This window comes from Parus major, chromosome 9 (assembly GCF_001522545.3).
Source record: "Parus major isolate Abel chromosome 9, Parus_major1.1, whole genome shotgun sequence".
In the NCBI taxonomy this organism is placed as follows: domain Eukaryota; kingdom Metazoa; phylum Chordata; class Aves; order Passeriformes; family Paridae; genus Parus; species Parus major.
Window position 1 is genome coordinate 12,678,532 of NC_031778.1, and position 21,828 is coordinate 12,700,359.

Below are 21,828 nucleotides of genomic sequence, written 5' to 3' on the forward strand. Positions count from 1 at the left end.
TGCAAAGACATAAAATTTGCCATATTTTTGTCATTTGGTTTGCAGAAAAAACTACAATAGAAAGGATGGCAAAATAGGAAAACACCCAACTGGGTCTTGAGGCCCTGTGCTGTAGGGGACTATTTATTTCTAAGCTAAGCAGAGCCTATGTGCAGCAGGAAGTAAGAAAAGTACCTCAGAAACATCTTTTAAAAGGTACTGTAAAAAATAAATAAATAAATAAAAATCATTCATTCAAGGCTCTATTGCAAACTGTTTCTAGAATTTGAAGCATATTAACTTTCAAATAATTGTCTTTCCTCAGCCAAAGTGAGCTCATATTTCTCTATTCTATGCAATAAAGTTGCAAAAAGGCATAGCCTTTCTACCAGCATTAAGTATGGAATGGATTACATTAATAAACTAGGGGTCAAACAGGACAAAGTTTTTTTCAAATGATAGGCCACATTTTTTGATACACTTGAAAACTAGCACTTGGCCTTCCTAAAGAGAATGTCTATAGTTATGTTCCTTTCCCCTACAGTGCAACACAAAAGCTGCTTCCTGCTGCAGGAGTAACAATCCTTCTGGTCATCTGTTTTAACACAGATGTGCTTGGCAATAACAGATGCTTAAACATCCAGTGATATTTCCATTATCAAAACTTTTTAATAAATTACTTAAAATTACAGGGTGTTAAAGAGGCACATGGTACCATGGGAGCACAATCGGTGACATTGAGCTCTGGAAATAACAATACTGTGCTAAGAAGGAAATCCATAAAACCTTTAATTGCCTTGCATCTGTGTTCGACTAAACTGTTGTTCCACTGTAAAAATTGGTAAATGATCAACCTGACACATAGACAAAAGATGAGGTTTCAATCCAATCATATGCCTGCAGGAACCATACTCGGCACAGGCAAATTTTTATGTTATGGTCCTCCTGACCTTCTCTAACAAAAGTCAAGTCATTGCAAATGATTTCTGACAACCAGGAAGGGTAATGTAATCTAGAGAATAAGGACAACAAAGAAATATGTCCAAAGAAGATCCTTGCTAGTGTACTGAAAAATACTGTAACAAATTCAAAAAGTAAAATACTCATATCTATAATTGTTACATTTTGGCAAGTCCGTCTGTTTGGTAAAAGGAGACAAATGCAATAAAACTAAAATAGTTCAGTTTAGCTGAGGTGGTGAGAATGTGCAATTTGTACTGTTAAAATAAGTAGCTGATTTATTGTACTTCATAAAAGATAATCAAGATCTTCGTTATAGTTTTAAAAATATTTCATAATAATTATTTTAACTTTCTGTAAACTAAGTCTTCCTGAGCTAATAAGAAACTTTATATACTGCATGTATAATGGTCAGAGTCAGTTCCATTGCCAAAAAAAAAAGAGAAAATAAAAGTAATATTATACTGATTTTGCATAAAAGATTAGCCAAAAGATTACTTTTAAAAGATACCATGATTATAAAAAGCTAGAAGGATTTGCTTATTAGTTGAAAATGCATAGTAATTGCATTAAATTTTTCATAAGCCCACTGGCAATCATTCACAGGCATCATAAGCAGGAATATATTAAATCAGAAGCAGCACAGAAAATGAGATAAATGTGTATATGAAAGGAACAAACAAGAATAAAATGTAACCATTTTTGCTTCAGATTTTTTAGTTTTCCTTGCAATGAAAGGAACGTGGATTTTAAAGTTAGCCATTACTAGGGTTATTCTTCAAGGTCTTAATGTAGAAATTTTCAAAAACCTGTATAAAATTGGTATTTCATCCTGTTTATGGAGTATTAGCACACAGACACAGGAAGGCACGTGTCCCATGAGGATATGTATGGTGCAATCCACTTACTGGGAAAAGTATCATCGTGACAAATACAGGAGGAATACTTTAAGGAGACACTCTGATGTTAAAACATTTACAGCTGAAGCAAAAGACTGTGAACAGTGTAAGTGTTTGCAAAATGAAATGTTACTAAAGAAAGAGAACTGCAGTTCTACATCAATGGCAAGCGTAGATGCTTTTCCACTCAGTATTCCATGCATTTCTTTGGTGCTCTGTTAGTACACAGCGACTGTGCACCAACTCTGCTTTTGTAAAAATGCTACTTCAAACACATCAGTAATTAACTATTTGTAGTTTATTGATAGACACACTCTAAAACCATGCAATTATCTTTCAAAGAACATGGTAACATTTGAAAAATTACTTGATGTAATGAAAAGAATCTGAAGTATTTCAGCCTCTCTTTATATGACTTCTAAAAAGCAAACTCAAATTACCATATCAGTTGATAACGTTTTATTCCAATACCAAACTATGAATGCACCAAAACAGAAAAACACTGCAAATAATCCAGTGAATCTCCAGGGCATCAAAATTGTAAATAACAAAGTAGTTAGAGATATTGATTTCCTTTTAAGCAAATATTTATAGGCAAAAAACATGACATTTCATTAATAACTGAAACCTTTGCCATGTAGCAGTGGGATGTATATATGAATTTTAGAGTCTTTATACTTTGCAGTCCTACACTATCAGGAAATAATACCGAAGATTTAATATTTTATGTATGTGATTTCTAAAGTTATGTAAACATTGTAACTGAAAAAAATTACTAAAAAGCATTTGTGGGATTTACAATAACAACTAACAAATGCTACAGAATTAGTGCAATTAGAATTATAATCACTATTTAAGAAATAGCTTCCTCAGGAGCTTAAAGCACACTTCAGATTTTTTAAAGTGGCAATATAGTATTACTTTAGAAGACTCTTGTATCTAAAATGCATGTGCCTAATTCTCGTTTTTACAACTCATGTACTACTGGTCAAAATGGTGAGGTTGTGGAATTGTTTCTCGAATTTCAGAACAGCCCAAACATTGCAAAAAAGCCTTACCCTCAAAACAATAAAAGAATTTTGCTGCTGTGCCATTATGAAATTGCTATAATTTTGGCTACAAACATTCCTATTACTACTGAAGTAGCCTCATTGCTTTTTCACCACTCATTCCCATCACATGTTTGAGACAGGAATCACATATGGTGCAGAGCTGTTAGAAATGGTACTGTTCAATACCAGGTTAGGATATACAGCTCCTACTACATTACAGTATTAAGAAGCATATATATTTCTATGCTAATTCTTTAAACAATTTACAGTGTTTTGGCAATTAAAGTCTGCTTTGGTGTTCAGAATGATTTCATTTCTATTTGACACAAACTAGTCTTTTCATTCAAATCTGAAAGTGATTCTCCACACACAAAACCACTGAAAAAATGTTACCATTCACAATGCCAGGTGTAATTAGCACTTCATTAACTCACCCCTTTATCTCCTCTTGTTTTGGAATTGAATTTCACTGTCTTCAAACGGGCTCGTTCTTTTTTCTCAACTCTACCAAAAAAACCACACAAAAATGTCAGAATCAGCAAAACCACAGAACTTCAAGTTACCACTTGTTACAACAGAAGTATATTGGCATCCATACATTTTATTGCTTATGACACATTCAGAAAATGGAACCTGGTAATAGAAAACTGTTATTTCTCAAGTGATGAGCTGTGAAGAATTTTGGGAGTATTTTGTGGCTATACATGTTCAATAAATCCAGAGAGTGCAAAGAGGAAACACGACACAGTAAGTGAACAGCCTCAATCATCAGTCAATAGCAAATACTAAGATTCAGAGCACCTAAACTCTTATTTGAGTCTCCAGTATGCCAACAAAAACTTAATCTCCATTGGCTCTGGCTACCAAAGAGTGATTTTCCAGTTTTCCAGGTTCTGGGTAGAAAGAATTCACGATAATGTCATGACTTAAATAAAATTAATTCCTACTTTGCACAGTTTCATACATCAATGGTTATTAAACTGATATTAAACCCACATGTAATGTTATTAAACCCACAACTTATTACAGTGAGAACAGAGAAGGTGGATGTGGACCATCTTTATTAACCTCTCTGGTCACACATCTCCTAAGGCTAAATAGGGTTTTAATAAACTTCTCATTGAGTAAATGAGAATACTACTACAGATTACTTAAAAAAAAAAAAAAAGCATCAAACAAGTGGCTGATGTGGTACAGATCTAACAAAAAAGAGTTATATATATATATATAATATATGAATTTATCAGATCAGATATTTAATAGCAGACATCCCAAAGTCAATGAAGTATGGCATACCTTCGTTTGCTTGGGATAACTCCAATTTCATCACTTTCTCCATCTGGAGTTACCTGCCGTGCTTGCCACCATTCATCATCAGAAGCATTAATGACATGGAGAATATCGCCAAATTTGAAGTTCAATCCTTGACTTGGAAGGCCACTATCTTTAGTCTTGTCATAATCAAAAAGAGCTCTACATTGAAAAGAAAAAATTAAACATAGAAAAAAGAAAAAAAAAAAACCAGGAGAGTATGAATAGTACAGAATATGAAGCAAGCTGCCTGTGCTATTCATAAATGATTGCATCATTCTGACAGGTACTTACAAGAAGGCTGAATACACTCTCATACACACACAGAATATGTAGTACAGTGCCCCCACACACTTCTAAGCTTTAATGAATGAGAAAAAAACTTCATCCAGAGCAAACCTCAAGTGCTTTACAAAAGCTCTACAGAAGACACCTCCTGCAATTCAATAAGTACTTTGCACAGAGCAAATTACAGATCAGCCTAGGATAAAAAGACAAGCATTTAAAGCATACAGCACTGTCAAAAGTTCTGTAAAGTACACTGTTTCATATCAAGTTATAAATTGAAATTATTTAGTACACTTTAGTACTGTCTTTAAAATAAAAGTCACTATCCTCCTCACAGGAAAAAAAAACCAACTCAGAAATATGATCTGGTCACCACTGTGCTACTGTAGTACCTAAAAGCAGAGAATATTATGCGCATTCTTTTAGGAAATTCCTGACCATTTCAAGAGAACCTTGTCCTTTTTCCTAAGGTAAGCCTGTTTTCAAATAATAGGCACTCACAATACCTGAACAGCAGTTGCATGACTACAGTTTTATTAACAGTCCCTCTGGCAAGATTGGTTTATGCAACTGACTCCTGTTCCCGTTCTTGCTTAAGAAAGCACTGTTGTCTGGAAAGGCACATGGTGCACCACACTATGGAACTGATTTGGTTTACAAGTCATAGATTTTCTGCTTTTTGGATCATTTTATACCTGGACAAGTTCCCTGAGGAAATGAAGATATCTGCAGAATGTTTCTGCCTGGCACAGCTGAGGGTTTAATGAGGACGTGGAAATGAAAGATGACAGGAGTCTCTCAGCAAAAGGCAAGAGATACTGCTGAGGTTCTGCCTTCTGAAGGACTCTTTTATATTTGAAAATAGTTCTTGAACCTCACCTATGTGAAATAAGTGCTTGTATGACACAGCCAAAAAAAAAAAACATTATTTAATCTGCCAGCTCATGTGTTGTCAGTGCTGCACTTTCTGAACAATACCTGAATTAAACTTACTCAATACCAAACCCAACTAGTACCAATAGATTGCAATAAGATGATTTTAAAGGGTGTCCTTTTCCTTGTCCAAATTCAGCTTGTTTCTTCATCCCAAACACTGGTCTTGCATACCTTTTTCTGCTAGATTTTTAATACCACAGAAATTTTTAACCCATGTAAGTCAAAACCTGTTTGCTCCACAATGTACTTCAGTTTTTCAGTGAATTTTACCTTCCTGAAGCACTGAGTGAATTATATTTGTTCATAACCGATAACAAATTGTTTACAGGGAAAAAAATCATAATATTCTGTCAGACAAATTCAGCTTCAGCATCTACTGCAATACCAGTTGTTTGAGATACCATGCCTTCCTTGGGCTATAAAACATAAAAAAATTCCTAAAGGATTAAAGGTTTTAATAAAGATTTTTAGAATATCTAAAAAAAAGGCAGAAATTTTAAAATGGCTTCAAACTATTTGCTCTCCTGATACAAAGAGCTTTAAATTAAAGGTATTACAGATTTAAGTATAAGTTTATAACCAAATATAGACTTTCAATTTTGAAATAGCTTGGAGGTTGAAATACCACCTTCCTTAGCAGTGCAACCTTCATAATAAGATCTTTTGGGTTAATTCCACAGCATGCTTAAGATACATTACTTATTTTTTTAAAAAATCAGAACCATTTTTTTCTTTTAAATAGCCAAAATATTGCAGGTAGGGAAATGATACAGATAGGAAGTAGTTATTCCTCCACATTTATTCTGCATGTTTGTTCAAGAAACACTCTGGACAAATATCATTTCATATCTCAAAATAATCTGCACATAATCCAGTATGTACTTTCAATGCAGATTCAAGCTGTATACATTTTCACTGAATTAATTACAGGCATCGTGAAATTTATTTCCTGAGATTTCTTCTTAGCATTCACGCAATGATTTCTACCAGCTCCACTTTTAACTTCTATTTTTGAGTTTGCATATAAATTTCTAAAAGCTGTGAGCTTGGCCTAACAGCATTAACATATATGTTGACTGCATGAGAAAAAAATGCTCAGGAATCAAATGGAAGGAGAAATGGATGAAGTCATTATTACCAACATGTGTTTTTCCAACTAGATAAATGGTTACACAGAGCAGGTTTTGCACAATGAAAGGCAGTTTCATCAAAGACATTTCTTCTGGTGAAGCTAATGAAAGAAAAATAATTTTATTGGGCAAAAAAAAGCTGATGAAGATTGTTTTATAAAACCATCATTTAGAGCATCACACAAGTGTCAAAACTATGCAGCTAACAATTATAGGAATACCAGGAACTGCTAATGATCCTATAAATGACCTCAAAAGCAAACAGAATTAACAAAAATTTCTTTTTATTCAAAGTGATTAACATGGTTTTTCCTGTATGGCTGGCACGTCATCAACTGAACTCACTTCACACCTCAGATGATGCATTTATCTAAGCTGGAATATAAAAAATACTGCTTCTATTAACTTCCTGCTTGAAGACTTTTATTACAGATTAGAAAGGCCATGTATACATTTACTTATTGTAAATTATAAACACAACTTGAAAATAAATTTAGTAATCCTGATCAACTACTGCTTTGAATGCAGACCCACGATATTTACTGTGAAGTTTTATTTAAATTTAAATGGGAAGTCCTAAACATTATTTTCTAGAGAAAGGACCAAGTCCTCCCCTTTTATTTCACTTTGTATTATTCAAGAATTAAAGAGCACTAAAAAGGTAACTCAGCCCCTTCATCCACAAGTCTAGAGAAACTGAAACTAGGCTGCATATTTAATGAGTGTTTATGTTTCAAAGCCAAAAATGTAATGGCTGTGTAACAGTGCTAAACTTTCCAGAATATCTTTTTACCTGCCACACTCATGCTCAGTATCATAGCCCATTGACCACGTTTTACTGAAGCATTTCTTCAACAAACAAAGCAACCAGGAATTCCTGCAGCAAAAGCATCTCTGTGTTTTATCTCATTAAATTAAATTTCATTTAATTAAATTCAATTTCATTAAATATGAAATAATTTTACCACTTAATAAAGGTCAGCTTGTAAAGGAGGTTCTCTTTTTCTGAGTTTTTGGGACAGCTGTTTGAAACTTAATGCTTGAACACTGAGAACAACATAGAGATGGCCCAATTAAAGTGCAGGCAAGTACACTTAGCCTGCTGCTAATAGTAGATCTTATTTTTCCAAAGGAATTAGTTGAAATTTCTTAGCCATTTTAAAACTGTTACATTTCTTCAACTTGGAGACATAACCATTTTTTGCACTGATTCAAGCACAAATCAGCACCATTATTTGAATGTATTGTGCTGGTCAGAAAAATGCACAAAGGTAAAAGTAATTTTTGATTTTGAATGCTACACACATTGCAGACTGAGACTTGCCACAGAAGATGAGATTAAATATGGAACAGATTTACTCTCTCTCCATGAATTATCACACAAAGCTGATACCATGAAGGTATCTCACATGTGCTTTTTGACTCTCCAGATGAGCAGATATATCTATCTATCTATCTATATATATATACACAGATAATATGCAAACCCAGAAACATTATTATGAGAGAATCTGTCTCAGAACAAAGACCAGAAGAAATATAAAGCAAAATAAGAGAAGAGACATCAGTACATCTGAATTAGCTGGGGACAGGGGGAGTGGTGTGGGGGGACAGTAGGATGTGCAAATGGAGAGTCAGCTGCTGCTGAATTGCTGTATTTGTATTGCCCTCCAAGGGCTGCTTCCTAAATTGCTGTGCATCATTTTTTGATATACATACAATTACAAAGAAAAATCTGCCATTTTACTCCAAATTGTATTTTCGGGCAAACACAATTGCCTTTTCCTTAATATTACATAATACCATAAAATGCTGTTTACAGGCAGACTAGTCTTAAAGATATCAAGTTTACAGGGATACAATGATGTGTCTGATTTTATTTCCTAATTTGTTGCCATGATTTTGAGAAAGCAGCAGAGATGATTTTCAGAGTATTTTTATTTAATATCTTTTCTGCAATTGCGATTGAATGCCTATAAACATTTTACTGTTGGATTGACCATTCAATTCAGGATTTTGTTACATAATTGGAGTGCTTTAAGGCATATCCAAAACCCAGCACTACTGGAAAAATATATCTGAAGTTATTAAAAATGGCTCTGAATTGATATAATTAAAAGTACAATATGACTATACCAGACTTATTGTAATGAATAAAGTGGGTAATTAACATGTTCTGTCAGTATCTAGAAATATGTGAAAACAATCATGAAAGTTATTTCAATGGGGTCAAAATTTCATCAGAAACCAGGCAGAACAGATGTGAACCCTTTCTGTGCATTCAAAGTAGCCTCCCAGTCCTTGGCAACTTTTGGTGTGATGACACAAACAGATCCCAAAAGCTGTAGCAGCACCCTCTGTAAAGAGATGTGGGTAGAAAAGTTCTTTTGCTGTGGAGTCTTTGTATTTTATATATTTGTACAGACTTTGTAGTGATGAACACTGATTAATGAGCCTCAGAAGCCTTCAATGAAACCAGTCCCCACAGGGCTTCTGCCAACAGCCAGGAGAAGGCTGCAAGTTCTGCAGCAGCTGGCCAAGTCAAAAGCTCAAAAACTTCCATGAGCAGAATAAAAGCTACGTAAAGATAAAATGCTTGTCAGTGGGTCAAAATATCAGACGTGTGAACATGAGCGTAAGAGGTTTAGAACCTAATCAGGCTACAGCTAACCAAGCAAAATAAAAGCATTTAGAATTGTTTAGGCTTAGTTATATGATGAAAGCTAAAGCTATAAATCTTGGGATTATGGAAATAAAGATCTTGGCACAATATCCATATGTGGAATATGGAACCGACCTACGTTCCTGCGAAAATTCAAAGATATGGATAACTGTGGTACCAAGCACTTACCCCCTTGGTATTTAAGACATTTATTTTCAGAGATTTAAATTTTGACCCCCAAAATATTTAAGGCATATAGAAGTAGAAAAAACAAGTAGGCTCAGATCCAAGAAAACAGAATCCAGCTACTGAAACAATAGCTCAAAACATAGAAACTACCTGTTAAGAGTCAAGGAAAACTGAAGTCCTATGAGTATTTAGCTACATTTGTGTCAAGCATTCAGAAATAGTTACAAAGGACCATGACTTTCCTCAGCACCCATGCAATTACTCAAGGAACTGCTTCATGCATGACTTGCTCCCTTCCCATAGTACACAGAACACGCCGTGAACAAAACACTGTCTGCTTTGGATGGGAAAGTCAATAGCATCATTTACTTTAGGAAGTAAACCAGGGAGGTCCTACAACATTTTAAATTATGTTTAACCCAAGCACCAGAACTACTTAAAGGCTTACCTGCTCTACTGAAAAATTCTGGCCCTTACAAAGAAGCTACTGCTCACCCTGATTCAATACAGAGATGAGATGATTTGGGGAACTCAAAAACCAATTAATTTTTAAAAAATTCAATCCTTTTGCCTGTGTTCCATACTTGAAATGTTATGTTTTATCAGTACATGATAACCAGTGTGGGAGATGAGTGACACATGAATAAGCTGCACTCTGCCATCATTTCCCCATCACACCACCTTCTCATCTGCTTCATGCTCTTCTGTTTCCACTTTCTTTCATCCTCTTTTACATTTAACTTGATATGAATAAATTAATGAGGCATACTCTGTTCATTTGCTTTGCATTTTCTCTCTTGGTTACCATGGGAAAATATTCCATAACAAAATGAAACTGGATAGAGAAATAAGATTCTTTAATAAAACTGAGAAAACAACTAAAGTAAGCTGAAGGAAATAAGATGGAAATCTGTCAAACCTTAAGAAAGAGAAGACTATAAATTTGAGTTCAAGTACGGAACAAGGGAGAATATGAAGGCTACTGTCACAAAACAAACTGAACTAAGCAACTTCTTAAGACTTCACATACACTGTCTTAAAGAAGAAACATATGTTTTTGCTGAAGGATTATCATCTCTCAAATCAAAGGACTAAAAGCAAATAATAGCACCACTCTTCAAAGTTCATATAGGGTTCTCAGGGATATTACTTCTTTTTCAGCTATATTACAATAATCCGTCTAAATAAAACTTTACTTTTATTATATTTCCATATAAGTATCCCTTTATTAATACTTAATAAGCATAGTTGTATGAAAATGGTATGAAAATACTATGTCTACAGGAAAGCAGAAAAACACCATAGCAATGCCATGAAAAAGATGATTACCTGACATAGAGGGATCTCTTCTGGCTGGTTCGCAAAGATCCTGATCCTGAACTAATGCTACTGTTCATCATCTGCTCCCGTAAATCATGGATTTTAGCTTCAAAACGACTGTATTCTGTAACAAAGACAGGCACAGCAATTAATTTCCTGCCAAACTTCAGCAATTAAACTGAAAGAGAATCTGAAATAATTTTGATTAGACAAAGACAATACACAAAAATATTGTACTTCAAAATTCTGAGATTGTAATCTATAGTTCATAGTAACTATTTTTTTTCAAATTAAGACAAACATTTCTGCTAATAATTATCAATTTCATAATAATAAAAGGACAGAAACAGATAAATTTTAACCCATAAGAGAAAGGAAACTTCACACATCTGAAATACATGTTTATAATTAAGAACTACATATTTTAAATTTAAAATGTTAAGAAATGGAAATGAAAAATGTCTGTACTTCAAAATTACTGGATTTAACTGAGATAAAGAATTTAACACTACAAGGTGGGAAATATGCAAAACATCTTCTGAAATAAGACCATGTTCCTCTGGGAGCTCAGGAAAGGAAAAAATATCCAGAATTCTCGCATGAATTTCAATCCACTTGTAAACGGCATTAGAGATTCAAATTGCCCACACAGAACTATGTACAATGTTAATCCTGGAAAAACGGATTGTGTTCTTAAGCAGTACCGTGTACTAATAAAACTATGCTAAATGCATTTGATTTTAGCTACAAAGGCAGGCAGGAAAATAGTAATTGCTTCTTCAGGGCAAACATCTCCTGAAGTGAGGTACTTACATGCAGTCAGCATAAAATACGAACTCAGAGCAAGTAAGTTTTTCCTTCAGCTGAGTAGTTTGGACTTCAGGATCAAGAGATTCACTTGTAAACCCTTCCTAGTCAAAGGAAATGTTGTGCAGCCACCACCTTCCCCAGGAGACCATGTGATGCCAGATTATAACAAGTCAACACTGGGAGAGCCAGGGCGTGTGTGCTGCAAGCAGCTGCTGGACCGGGCAACGAGCTGCTCTCCTGAGCTGCACCCTCACTCCCAGCGGGCACCATGGCTATTCAGGAAGTGCAAAACTGACAAAGGGCTCTAAAATAAAAAAATCTTGAGAAAGGTTCCTTCAACAGCCATCTAAAAACTGTGAATGTTTTATCATTTTATGTTCTGTAGCCCTTTCTCCCCATACACTCATCATACAATGAGCACCAATAGCACCTATAATTAACCCTATCCAGATTATGACGATATGACAACAGTCTTTTCAATAACCCTAACTTTTGTCCTTTAGTTTTTAAAATAGCACCAAGTGCCTTTTTACAAATAAAGTCCAGATGAAACACTTTACTTGCACTAAATCAAACCGATGCTGTTGTTTGACAAGAGAATCAAAACCATTACTTCCATCACTACTGATGCTATCACTAATAACAAAAGAATGTAAGACAACAGGACAGTAACCAAAGAGGAATGTGAGAAAACGACATTTTTTAGAAAGCAACATTCCTTAGGGGAAGGGCTCAGATGCAGTGAGAGAACAGCCCACATTCCTGCTGTGCTACTGCTGCCCTGCAGGGCCTTGGATAAGTCACCTCATTTTCATCATTTATACCCAAGAAACAAAGCTAAAAGATTTTTGCATGCCCCTGTGTGAAAGGAAAGTAAGCATGGAAAAGATCAGATAATCCCAGCACTTTCTTGTGCTACTGCCTGTTCAATACTAAAAATATCTGCAGGCCTTTGAAATACCTACTGGAAAAAATACAAATTTCTGTATCATCTGTCATTTTATTGAAGAATCAGACTTCCTCCTATACAGCACATAGATGTAAGGGAGGCAAGGGAGGCTATTTCCCAGTATTGCTTAACTTTATCCTATATTTCATCCTCGGGTTGCTGGTCTTGCAGTTTCCCAAACTAATTTAATTTTTCTCATCAGAACTCCTGGGAAGTAAGTGCTGAATGAGTGACAGGGACATCTGTAGGAGTAAAGAGGAGATAATTTCACCACAGAGGCTTCTGCCATATGAATAAAGCAAAAAAAGGAAACTAATGGGCTGGGACTGAGAAGGCTTTATGTTCAAAAAGAAGAAGTGCCAAGAAATTTCATATTTAGGAGAAGCTTAAGCACTGTGCAGTCAGAATCTGGTGAGCTCCTTTGATGTAGAGCTAGCTAAAATTTGAGTTACACTCCTCTTAACAGAAGGTTTTGGGAGGAACAGGATGCATAGAATTCTCACCATCATTGGGTTTGAAACTGAAAAGTACACAGGATTTTTGGGTTTTAAAGAAAGAAACCTCAGTATTAGGTATAATGGTACTGAAACTAATGCTGGAGACAGAAAATAAGACAGCAGCAGGACTCTTGATAGCACCAGAATAGCAGAAAAGGATCAGCACCTGTGCCCTGTTGACAAAGTAGGGTTGGTCCAATATCAGCTTTATGAAGCAAAGTGTGAGTTCTGCTAATTTATCTAGAAGAGGTTGTAATTTGTCTAGGACAGATTATATTTCTATCTCTGTGATTAAGAAGAGTTGGATATCAAGTGTCTTTTGCATCTTCAATCTCTTACTTTCCTTCAGGTAATTATCCCTAGATTTTCACAAATGCTAGAGAACTATTTTCTTTACAATTTCTTTCTTTCCTGTGTTATGCATAATGGGCACATATATATGACAAATTTGATATTTGTTCCCTTAAATCACAGTGAACAGCATAACAAACTTCCAGTTGTCTGTGACAAAGTTACACAATGCACGTATAAATATGTAACTTTTAAAAAAGTTTTGTCATGTCAACATTCCAGAAATTTGGAGCTGGAACAGGCACAGTGAATGAGATGAAAAGGACACTGCTTTCTTGGTCAACAGGAAATGAAGAGTTTGGCAGGGAAGGAATGTGTTTGATTCCTGGTGTAGTGTTATCAGGGTAACAAAACAGAAAGGGCATAAGCTGTTTAAATGAAAAAGTGAAGGTGATTTTAATTCAAATGAAGTAAGCTGGTCATTGGAACTCCATCTTCAAATACACTTCCAATTTCCACAGCCACCAAAACACTGAGATTCTGAAATACTGTTTTAATAAGAACTATGGTGGTACAAGAAACACAGACACCCACCCAAAAAGAAATTCAAAACCAAAAGAAAACCACACAACCCAATCTCTCAATCCTTTCAGTAAGAATTTTGTCAGGCTCTAAAACTGGATGGATATACAATATCTGTGAATGAAACTTCACTCAGAATCAACTTTTAAAGTCTGAATTTTAGGAAAGCTGCTGATGATATACATCAAATAAAGGATAACAGGCAGCAAAACTACCATGAAATGCAATAAAATAAGAACATTCGAATAAGGGGATCTTTTCTTGACTAGAATTTTCTCAAAGTTTCCAAGAAGGTTAGAGGCAGGGAGGGAATAATATCTACCGTCACAACAGTGAAATCGAGGAAGCACAAGCACCTCCTGCTTCAACTCATGGCATTTATCCAACAGAACCCCACCATCACCAAAGCAAAAAAACCAAAGCCTACTCAGGTTTACACATAATGAGTTGTTAAGAACAGAGGATGAATACATCTGGGCTCAAGTTTAAACTTTAAAATTATACTGGATAAGCAGATGGTGCAAAACTAGACTAAATCTGCTCTATTTCATGTCTGCATGTATTTCACAACAAGAAAGAAAAAGGAGGGAAGATTAGAAAATCCTGGAATATTACTCTGATTCCAAGCTGCTGAAGTGATTTTACCTAGAAATCTGTAATGTTTCAATGTTAATATTTACTTGAACAGAAAATCAGAACTCCAGAAAATATCTGATCACTGAAACTCTCCTGGACTGCCCATCTGCTGGGCAACAAAACACAGATACACAGAAAAGTGGTGAATTGTCTGCAGGCAGGGGAAGGGGAAAACGAGGCTGCAATGAAAATGCATCTGGTCTGGAACACATATTGTAGCAAACCGGGCAGGAGAGCAGAAGGCTACACAAGGGATGGGAAATTCAGCAACCAGCACAGAAGGAACAGCGACTCGAGGAAGCCGGGATGTGCGTACAGGGAACAGATGGCAGCACAGCGCTGAGAAGCAGAGATTCTTACTTATATTGAACCCACGTAGAGCTGAAAAAGTTGACTTTAATTAAAAAAGTATGCCCCTTGCTTCCCTCTTCCCATCTGTCTACAGAAAGCCCTCTTTAGCAGGACCCATTGGATCTGTCTAAGCAGGGCTCTTTTGCTGACAATTTTATATAACTACTGATTTATATTCTTTCTCAACTCTCAGAATATTCAATTTTCCTTTTCATGGTGCCTCCAAAGAGAGAAATGGAGTCTGGTACTTAGAATGGCCACCATCATACTGACCCAGTATTGATCTTCCATTTTGCTTTTAAAATGCATGGACCACCATACAAACATCATAAATCATTTTTGATGAGATACTATTTTGCTGCATTGTTTGTAATTTGATATTAACATTGCCTGGGACAGACCACAATGAATTCCACATGTCATTGGTGACTTTCATGGGCTCTAATGTTTAATGAGCTTGTATCTCATTAATCACTTGAAAGACTGTGCCAAGGAGTTTCAAAAGATTAGAAAAACTGCATTTGTATTTAGTTAAGAACACCTCCCACAGACCCTGGAAAACTCAGAAAGAGACTAGGTCCAGTCACTGCTGAGATGAATCCACTAAAAATGTTGCTGAAGGCTTAGCAAGCATTCACAAGCAATTTTATTTAGTATATTAAAGAGTAGGAGTGAGGTTTTAAAGGATTAAAACATGTGTAAGCCGCCTTATAGTGTCTATCAGGGCTATATATAGCAAAACCCTTTTTCTAATCTTAATGGGTCCAGTTTTGAAGATGTTCTAATTGACTAATCTAGATTATTTTCAAATGAGTAGAACCAGGAACAAAACCTGGGACCACATGCTCAAAAACAGGGCAAACTTTTTTTGAAGTATTTTTTTTTAAGAATTTTTCATTTTATGAAATTGGGATGCACTGATCTTTTGAACCACCTTTAAGAAAATCCATGTCCTCATCTAGAAAGCAAAGGAAGCTCAAGCCTTGATAAAAAAAGTTATTGAAAACTAAGTTTTTTACAGCACTATTGGCTTCATGCTACCCCAGCTGGACTTTTGCAGAAAGAAGATTTACAATATATTTCAAGACTAATGCTTAGAAAACAATCTTAGCTTAAACATATGAAAATTACACCATTTCCCAGAGCTTAGTTATTCTCTTGAATTCCACTAGAAAACAGTACATAGATGCAGCATTGTAAACAAAAAAATCAGCCATGCACTGGCCATTGAGCAGAGAGCTCTAACAAAACTTTTGTATTTCCTCTTTTTATTTTTTTTTGCATCATTTGTTTTAAAGACAAGAGGGAATGAAAAATACAGTTTCCATTAACAAAACTGAAAGAATGTGTGTTAACTACCTATATAAACAATGCAGGTTCAGAAGCAGATGCTTTACAAAAATACTTTGAAATCTTCTCTTCATGTTTTGGTTCCACCTTCTCCTAATCTTACACTGATCCAGCAGATCACCTAAGAACATGAAGCTAATCTGATCACTTAAACATCTTACCACTCTTTCAGAAAAGAATTTATAATTTTATTTTTGGTATGTCAGGTGAATCTTTGGGAAACAGAAGGGGTTGGTTCCCTTTTCTGTCAAGAAAAACTTCTCTGAATTTTGCCTTGCTTTGTGGAAAGATGAGGTGACCAGTGAATGACTGCTGATGCCAACAGATTTGGCCTGCTGCCTTCTTCAAGGCCCTCCAAGAGCAGGCTTCACAGATTATGTAACTGCAGTTAATGTTATCCACATCCTTAATACAGCTCAGTTCTGATCTAGCAGAGTATAACTACAATGGAAAGCTTAACCCACTAAATTATTTTCTGTCCAGTTTCAATTAAATATATCTCCATATTTTTAATATATTTGTTTGGCTATTATTTTTAAATATCTAAATGCACTCAAACTATAATACAGTTATGGTAGCCCACTGGCACCTCATACCTTTAAAGAATGGCAAAATCTAACCTTCCAGAAATTCTGAATTTTGGGACAACATTATTATTATATTTCAGACAACCTTTTAATTTGAATGAATGCAACAATGGACATCAATGTGAAACACAAAGCCCTCTAAGAACTGAAAGCCTCTGCAGTCCTATGCTTCCCCCTTGCTGCTCCTCTCCTCACTACATTTCCTTCAAGCACTCAAGCTCCTGTATCATCCCTGGTATGCACCACAATCATAATTCTGACCGTTCTGAATCCCAGCTCCCAGGAACTATACATAAATCCAAATTACTTTGTGCTTCCTCTCATTCCTCTGCACCAATATTACAGTTCTTCCTTGCCATCCTACCTCTGCAGGAAACCCAGACACAGTCTTGTGGCACTGAGATGTCTGCAGAGCCAGGGAGCAAGATGAAAATTAAATGGATCAGAAGCCACTACAAATTAAAATGGCTTATCAAAACACTTTTGTGTACTGAAGCAGCATCTCCTGCTTTGAAACTGCTCCAGGTCACAGTATTTCTTTTCCAGTTGAATTCACAGTAAAGCAAAATCCCTTTTTATTCATAAGTGATGTCTTGAAAGGAGGTAGAAATCTGTAGTACAAGCAAGGGAATAAGGAAAAGGCTTCCAAATAAAAGTGAAAATGAGAACATCCTGACTTCCCAACCTCATTTCTAGAGGATAATTTCTGTTTCATAAGCTCTTGCTCATCTCCTGCTATAGATCCCTCTACAGCATCCAGCCCCAGCAGATCTGTGCAGCTAGGGAGACTCTGTAAGACACCTATGGCATGTATGTACCACAGAGAAATGTACCAGTACAACCCAATAGGTGACCAGTGTGCAACATGAGCTCCTGGCAAGTTGTAAGATAAAGCCTGGAGCCTACAAGGAGAAAGCCTTAGGTCAACTGAGTACAGTTGTGGTGGTGCCTGATGCATGAGCCACTTCTGTAAACAGCAGAACACACTCACATTCCATGTTTGGCTTTTACCTGTCCCAAAGAAGGCTGGTAAATTGCTGAAATTTAATTCAGTGGAGCAGAAAAACTTTGTAAGGCATCCCTCAAATTTAATGAACATTCCTGGAAACTAAAGGAATGGCCAGAAGGACATTTTAAAGAATGCAATTACATCTGTTTTCACCCAGTTCCATAACCAAGGAATACTGTGGAGATTTAAGGGAAAGAAAAGCCAGCGGTTACATAATTTGAGTCCAAATTCAATAAAATCAATTTCATTCAGCCACAATAGCCTACTCCAAACCCAGTAATTAGAGTTTATTTACCATGGATTTGAAAAGAAAGATATGGAAAATTCAAGCCTTTGCATGAGAAGACTTTTCCAGTGATTCATTTTTCTATAGCCTACCTTAGGCTTTCCCATGAGAGAACTGCTTGCAAAAATCCTCTTTTCCCAAAAACAGGAGAAGAAAAACAAATGGGAAATTTATGATGGGAAAATAGGAAATGTAATAGGATGTAAAAACATAAATTAACATTCCTCACCACATCTATGAACATACAAACTGTCATATGCAATTACAGGGAGTGAAATGAACCAGTCCCAAGTGTCTCCCAAATGCTCCTATCATACTGAATCTCTTTACTCAGTTATAATGAACCCTGATGGATGTCTAGAATCTCCTTGATCTGTCCTAGCTGTCAGCATCTTTTACAAAATCCTGCTGGATTCATAAATATAAATAAAATACATATGCAATACAAGCAGTTATAACCGATGCTCTCCATCTCTATGGAGACATTTGAGAAACACCAATAATGAACAACAATTTTATGAATATTTTAATACTTGTTAACCCATTTCCAAATGGCAGAAACAAAAAATGAGGATAATTATAAGAACACACATAGATACATAAAAAGTTTGCCATTTAAATTAATCTACTGAGGAGAAAAAAAAATACTGTGTGAAGCTATCATTTAGGAAACATGAAGATGACCAAAGAATACACACATTTTTATCAAGTGCATTCAATCACATGGATAGTATATTCTATTTGGAAAGTCAAACCACAGACTGCTTTCCTATGCTAACAAAGAGTAACATTTAAGAAAATATTCCCTTTACTAATCTCTAAGATATAAACAATGATTATCTGATTCAATTTAACTCCCACACCAGACCTGATGAAGCTGATAGCTGGACTTCCATTCAAACTTGTTTTGTGAGAAGTAAAAATAAGGCAGAGATGCCAGACACCAGTAACTACAGCTCTCTGAGGTAGGCTGGCCATGAGTCAATTCATGCTTTTTCTCCAAAGTACAATGGATCTCAGTTTTCTAGTTACACTTTTCCCTCAAGGCACACCTCAAAAGGGTACAGTGAGCCCTAATGTGATTCTAACATTTTCATTCTAAACAGGGATTTTAAGCACTGTTCAGAAGAAAAGATGTTCCATGCAGACCAAGTATCTTAAGGGGAGGGCGAATCAATCCATTCTTTGATTAATTTCCCAGATGCCTGCCCATAATCTCAAGTAATTTGAATAACTTCACCCACATGCATCCTTCTCAAATGGGCCATATAAACCTTTGAGAATTGAATTCTCAGTACAGCTCAGCTGCACAGTCTTGTCCAGAATGTTTCAGTAGCCATGAAGGAATAAGTACAGCTCTAGCCTTGAAATCTACAAGTGACAGTCAGTGAGTAATTTCTAAGAGGCAGTGTATGGGCAAATTTTGCTCTGGGCAAATCTCTGGGAAATGACTCAAAATCTCAGCAGCTAGTCAAGTACCTCAATACATATTGCAAGAAAATAAATTATCTACTTGGACAAATGGTAATGAAGAATGCTGTTATTTCCAATTCAGAAAGAGCAGAAACTGTCCAAAATGTTTCGTTCTCTTCTTCTAAAAGGTTCTGACTTTCAAAGTATGAAAGGATTCTTTTTGTCTTAAAGCCTGAATCCTAGAAAGAAAGGACTGAAAACCAGCTGATTTTGTATGAAGCCTGCATATATCCTTGAGCAAGGGAAACAAATGAGTCCTGGAAGCCCATATTCTACACCAGAGAAATATTTGCTCTTCTCCTAAGAGCCACACCTCACCATCCCCTCCTGGCAGAAAAAACAGTGACCATAAATGCTCTCTTTGAACAAAAAAAAGTGGTCAGGTGCACAAAAGGACAACTCAAAGATAAATAAAAGCATATATTTTATTTCTCAATAAGATGAGAGGCCCCTACTCAGGATGCAAGAAGGTGCAGCAATTTGAACCACCCATGACAACACTGAAGAGCCAAGCAGAGGATAGACCAAACGTGTATCAACAGAAATATCTGACAATTCTGACACCAAGGCAAAACAAATATTTCAGAACCAGTGCTGACCTTACTGCTCTTTTAAAAAGGCAGCCTCAGAATGAGCACTCTTAGAAAATTAATCCTGGAACACAGCAATGTACAGATGGAACATGTGACCAAGATGCAGCCTCCTGAGACAATACAGGATTGGCAACACAGGCTGGCTGCAGGGATTTGACCAGGAAGCAGGCAAACCAATTATTTGGCCTTATTATGAACAGAGCTCCTGGGTCAGGGGAGAGACGTGATGCTCATGCAGGTGATGGGGCTGGGGAATGTGAAAGCTAATGCTTCAAACATTTGAGGTCAGGATAGAAGAAACATGACAGAAAAGAAGAAATAAAGAACAACTAGAAGTGTGCTGCCATCAGCCACCTAACAGGCAAAGGCAGCAGTCCTGCTCCATGTCCAGTCCTGATGGACACCTACACTCACCCCTTGACAGTACTGCTAAAGCAAAGTTTCAAACAGACAAGTCTGTGCAAGGAAGACCCAGTGCTGGGCCAACCAATTTAGCAAAATTGGAGAAAATTGCTGATCGTCACAGTTCATAAAACAACAAAAATGTCTTAGTATATATAACACCAATAATAGATGAGTTTACAGACTCAAGCATTTCATTTTAGACTATTAATTTTTTTAAGTTTCAAATAGAGCCATTTGAAATGCTGCAGAAATACAAGACAAATATGTGTTTTGATGATGTAGTGTTCTGCACAACACACAAAGATGGTTAATCGGCAACAGCTGTAGTTTAATCTGGACCAGAAGAAACAGCTGGATAAATAGAAATAACAGTTCAGTGTGAAACCAAGGAATGAAAACCTGATGGCCTCCTTAGATAATCTGAATCAACACAAAAAATAAATTAGTCTTCTATCTTCCTTCTATTAAAGCATATAAAACCACCATATTAAAGGACAAAGAGAATTGGAAATACGAAAGAATAATAGGGTATTTCTATTAAGTTCTAGATTTACTGGATTAATTTTAGTTTTATGACATTGGCAATATTTACTGAAGAAACAGAAATTCTGCAATGGCAAAAACAAGAAATGTGGCAAAGCCTTGGCAGCAACACTTACAGATATTCCAATCTGGTTACTTGCAATTATGCTAACGTGTGTGACAATATCCATTACATTAATTGTTTCAGAAGAGGTGTTTGATGGAAGGACACTGCAGATTATCTTTCTCTGAGTTTCAGACTGTACAAGAAAACTTGAATGTTTATAAAGCAACCTTTACCTTCTGGACGGTACTGAGCTACAATAGTCACTGCTTGGCCTGCATTCTTCAGGGCTGCTGCTGCCTGTTCATGGGTTGCTGCCTTTAGATCTACTCCATTTACCTACAAGTAATAGAAAAAAGCTCTTTATCAAAATTAATGTTTGTGTTTATCACCACAGAACACACACCTGTGGAAAAAATTTAACTGGATACAAACTAGTTTCCATGCCATGTGTATTTCCCCTGTTCCCAATATTGTTCCTGAAATCAAGTCAATAAAATCCTCTGACCCCTCTTAAGAATTACTGACACTATCGTAGTCTATCACTCAGTGAATGATCGAGTTTCTTCTTGTTTAAGAGTGTTTGTTTTCTTTTTAAGAAGGCACTGAGAATGTTATTTTTTGTGATGGTTCAGGCACAATCTTAGCCAAATAATGCCTACAGACCATAATGTCGCCACATCCAATAACAGACAGC

General features: G+C 36.0%; 1 protein-coding gene across 13 annotated transcripts in view; it reads right to left on the reverse strand.

The window, feature by feature from the left end:
• DLG1 (discs large MAGUK scaffold protein 1) overlaps positions 1-21,828 on the reverse strand; it is a 123,772-nt gene that overhangs the window by 17,570 nt on the left and 84,374 nt on the right. For all 13 annotated transcript variants that reach the window (XM_015637619.3, XM_015637613.3, XM_015637616.3 and 10 more), the window contains 4 exons: positions 21,368-21,470; positions 10,736-10,850; positions 4,187-4,363; positions 3,325-3,394 (listed from right to left, as the gene is read on the reverse strand). In XM_015637619.3, coding sequence (XP_015493105.1) covers positions 3,325-3,394; positions 4,187-4,363; positions 10,736-10,850; positions 21,368-21,470 — 465 coding nt within the window. The remainder of the gene's footprint in view (positions 1-3,324; positions 3,395-4,186; positions 4,364-10,735; positions 10,851-21,367; positions 21,471-21,828) is intronic.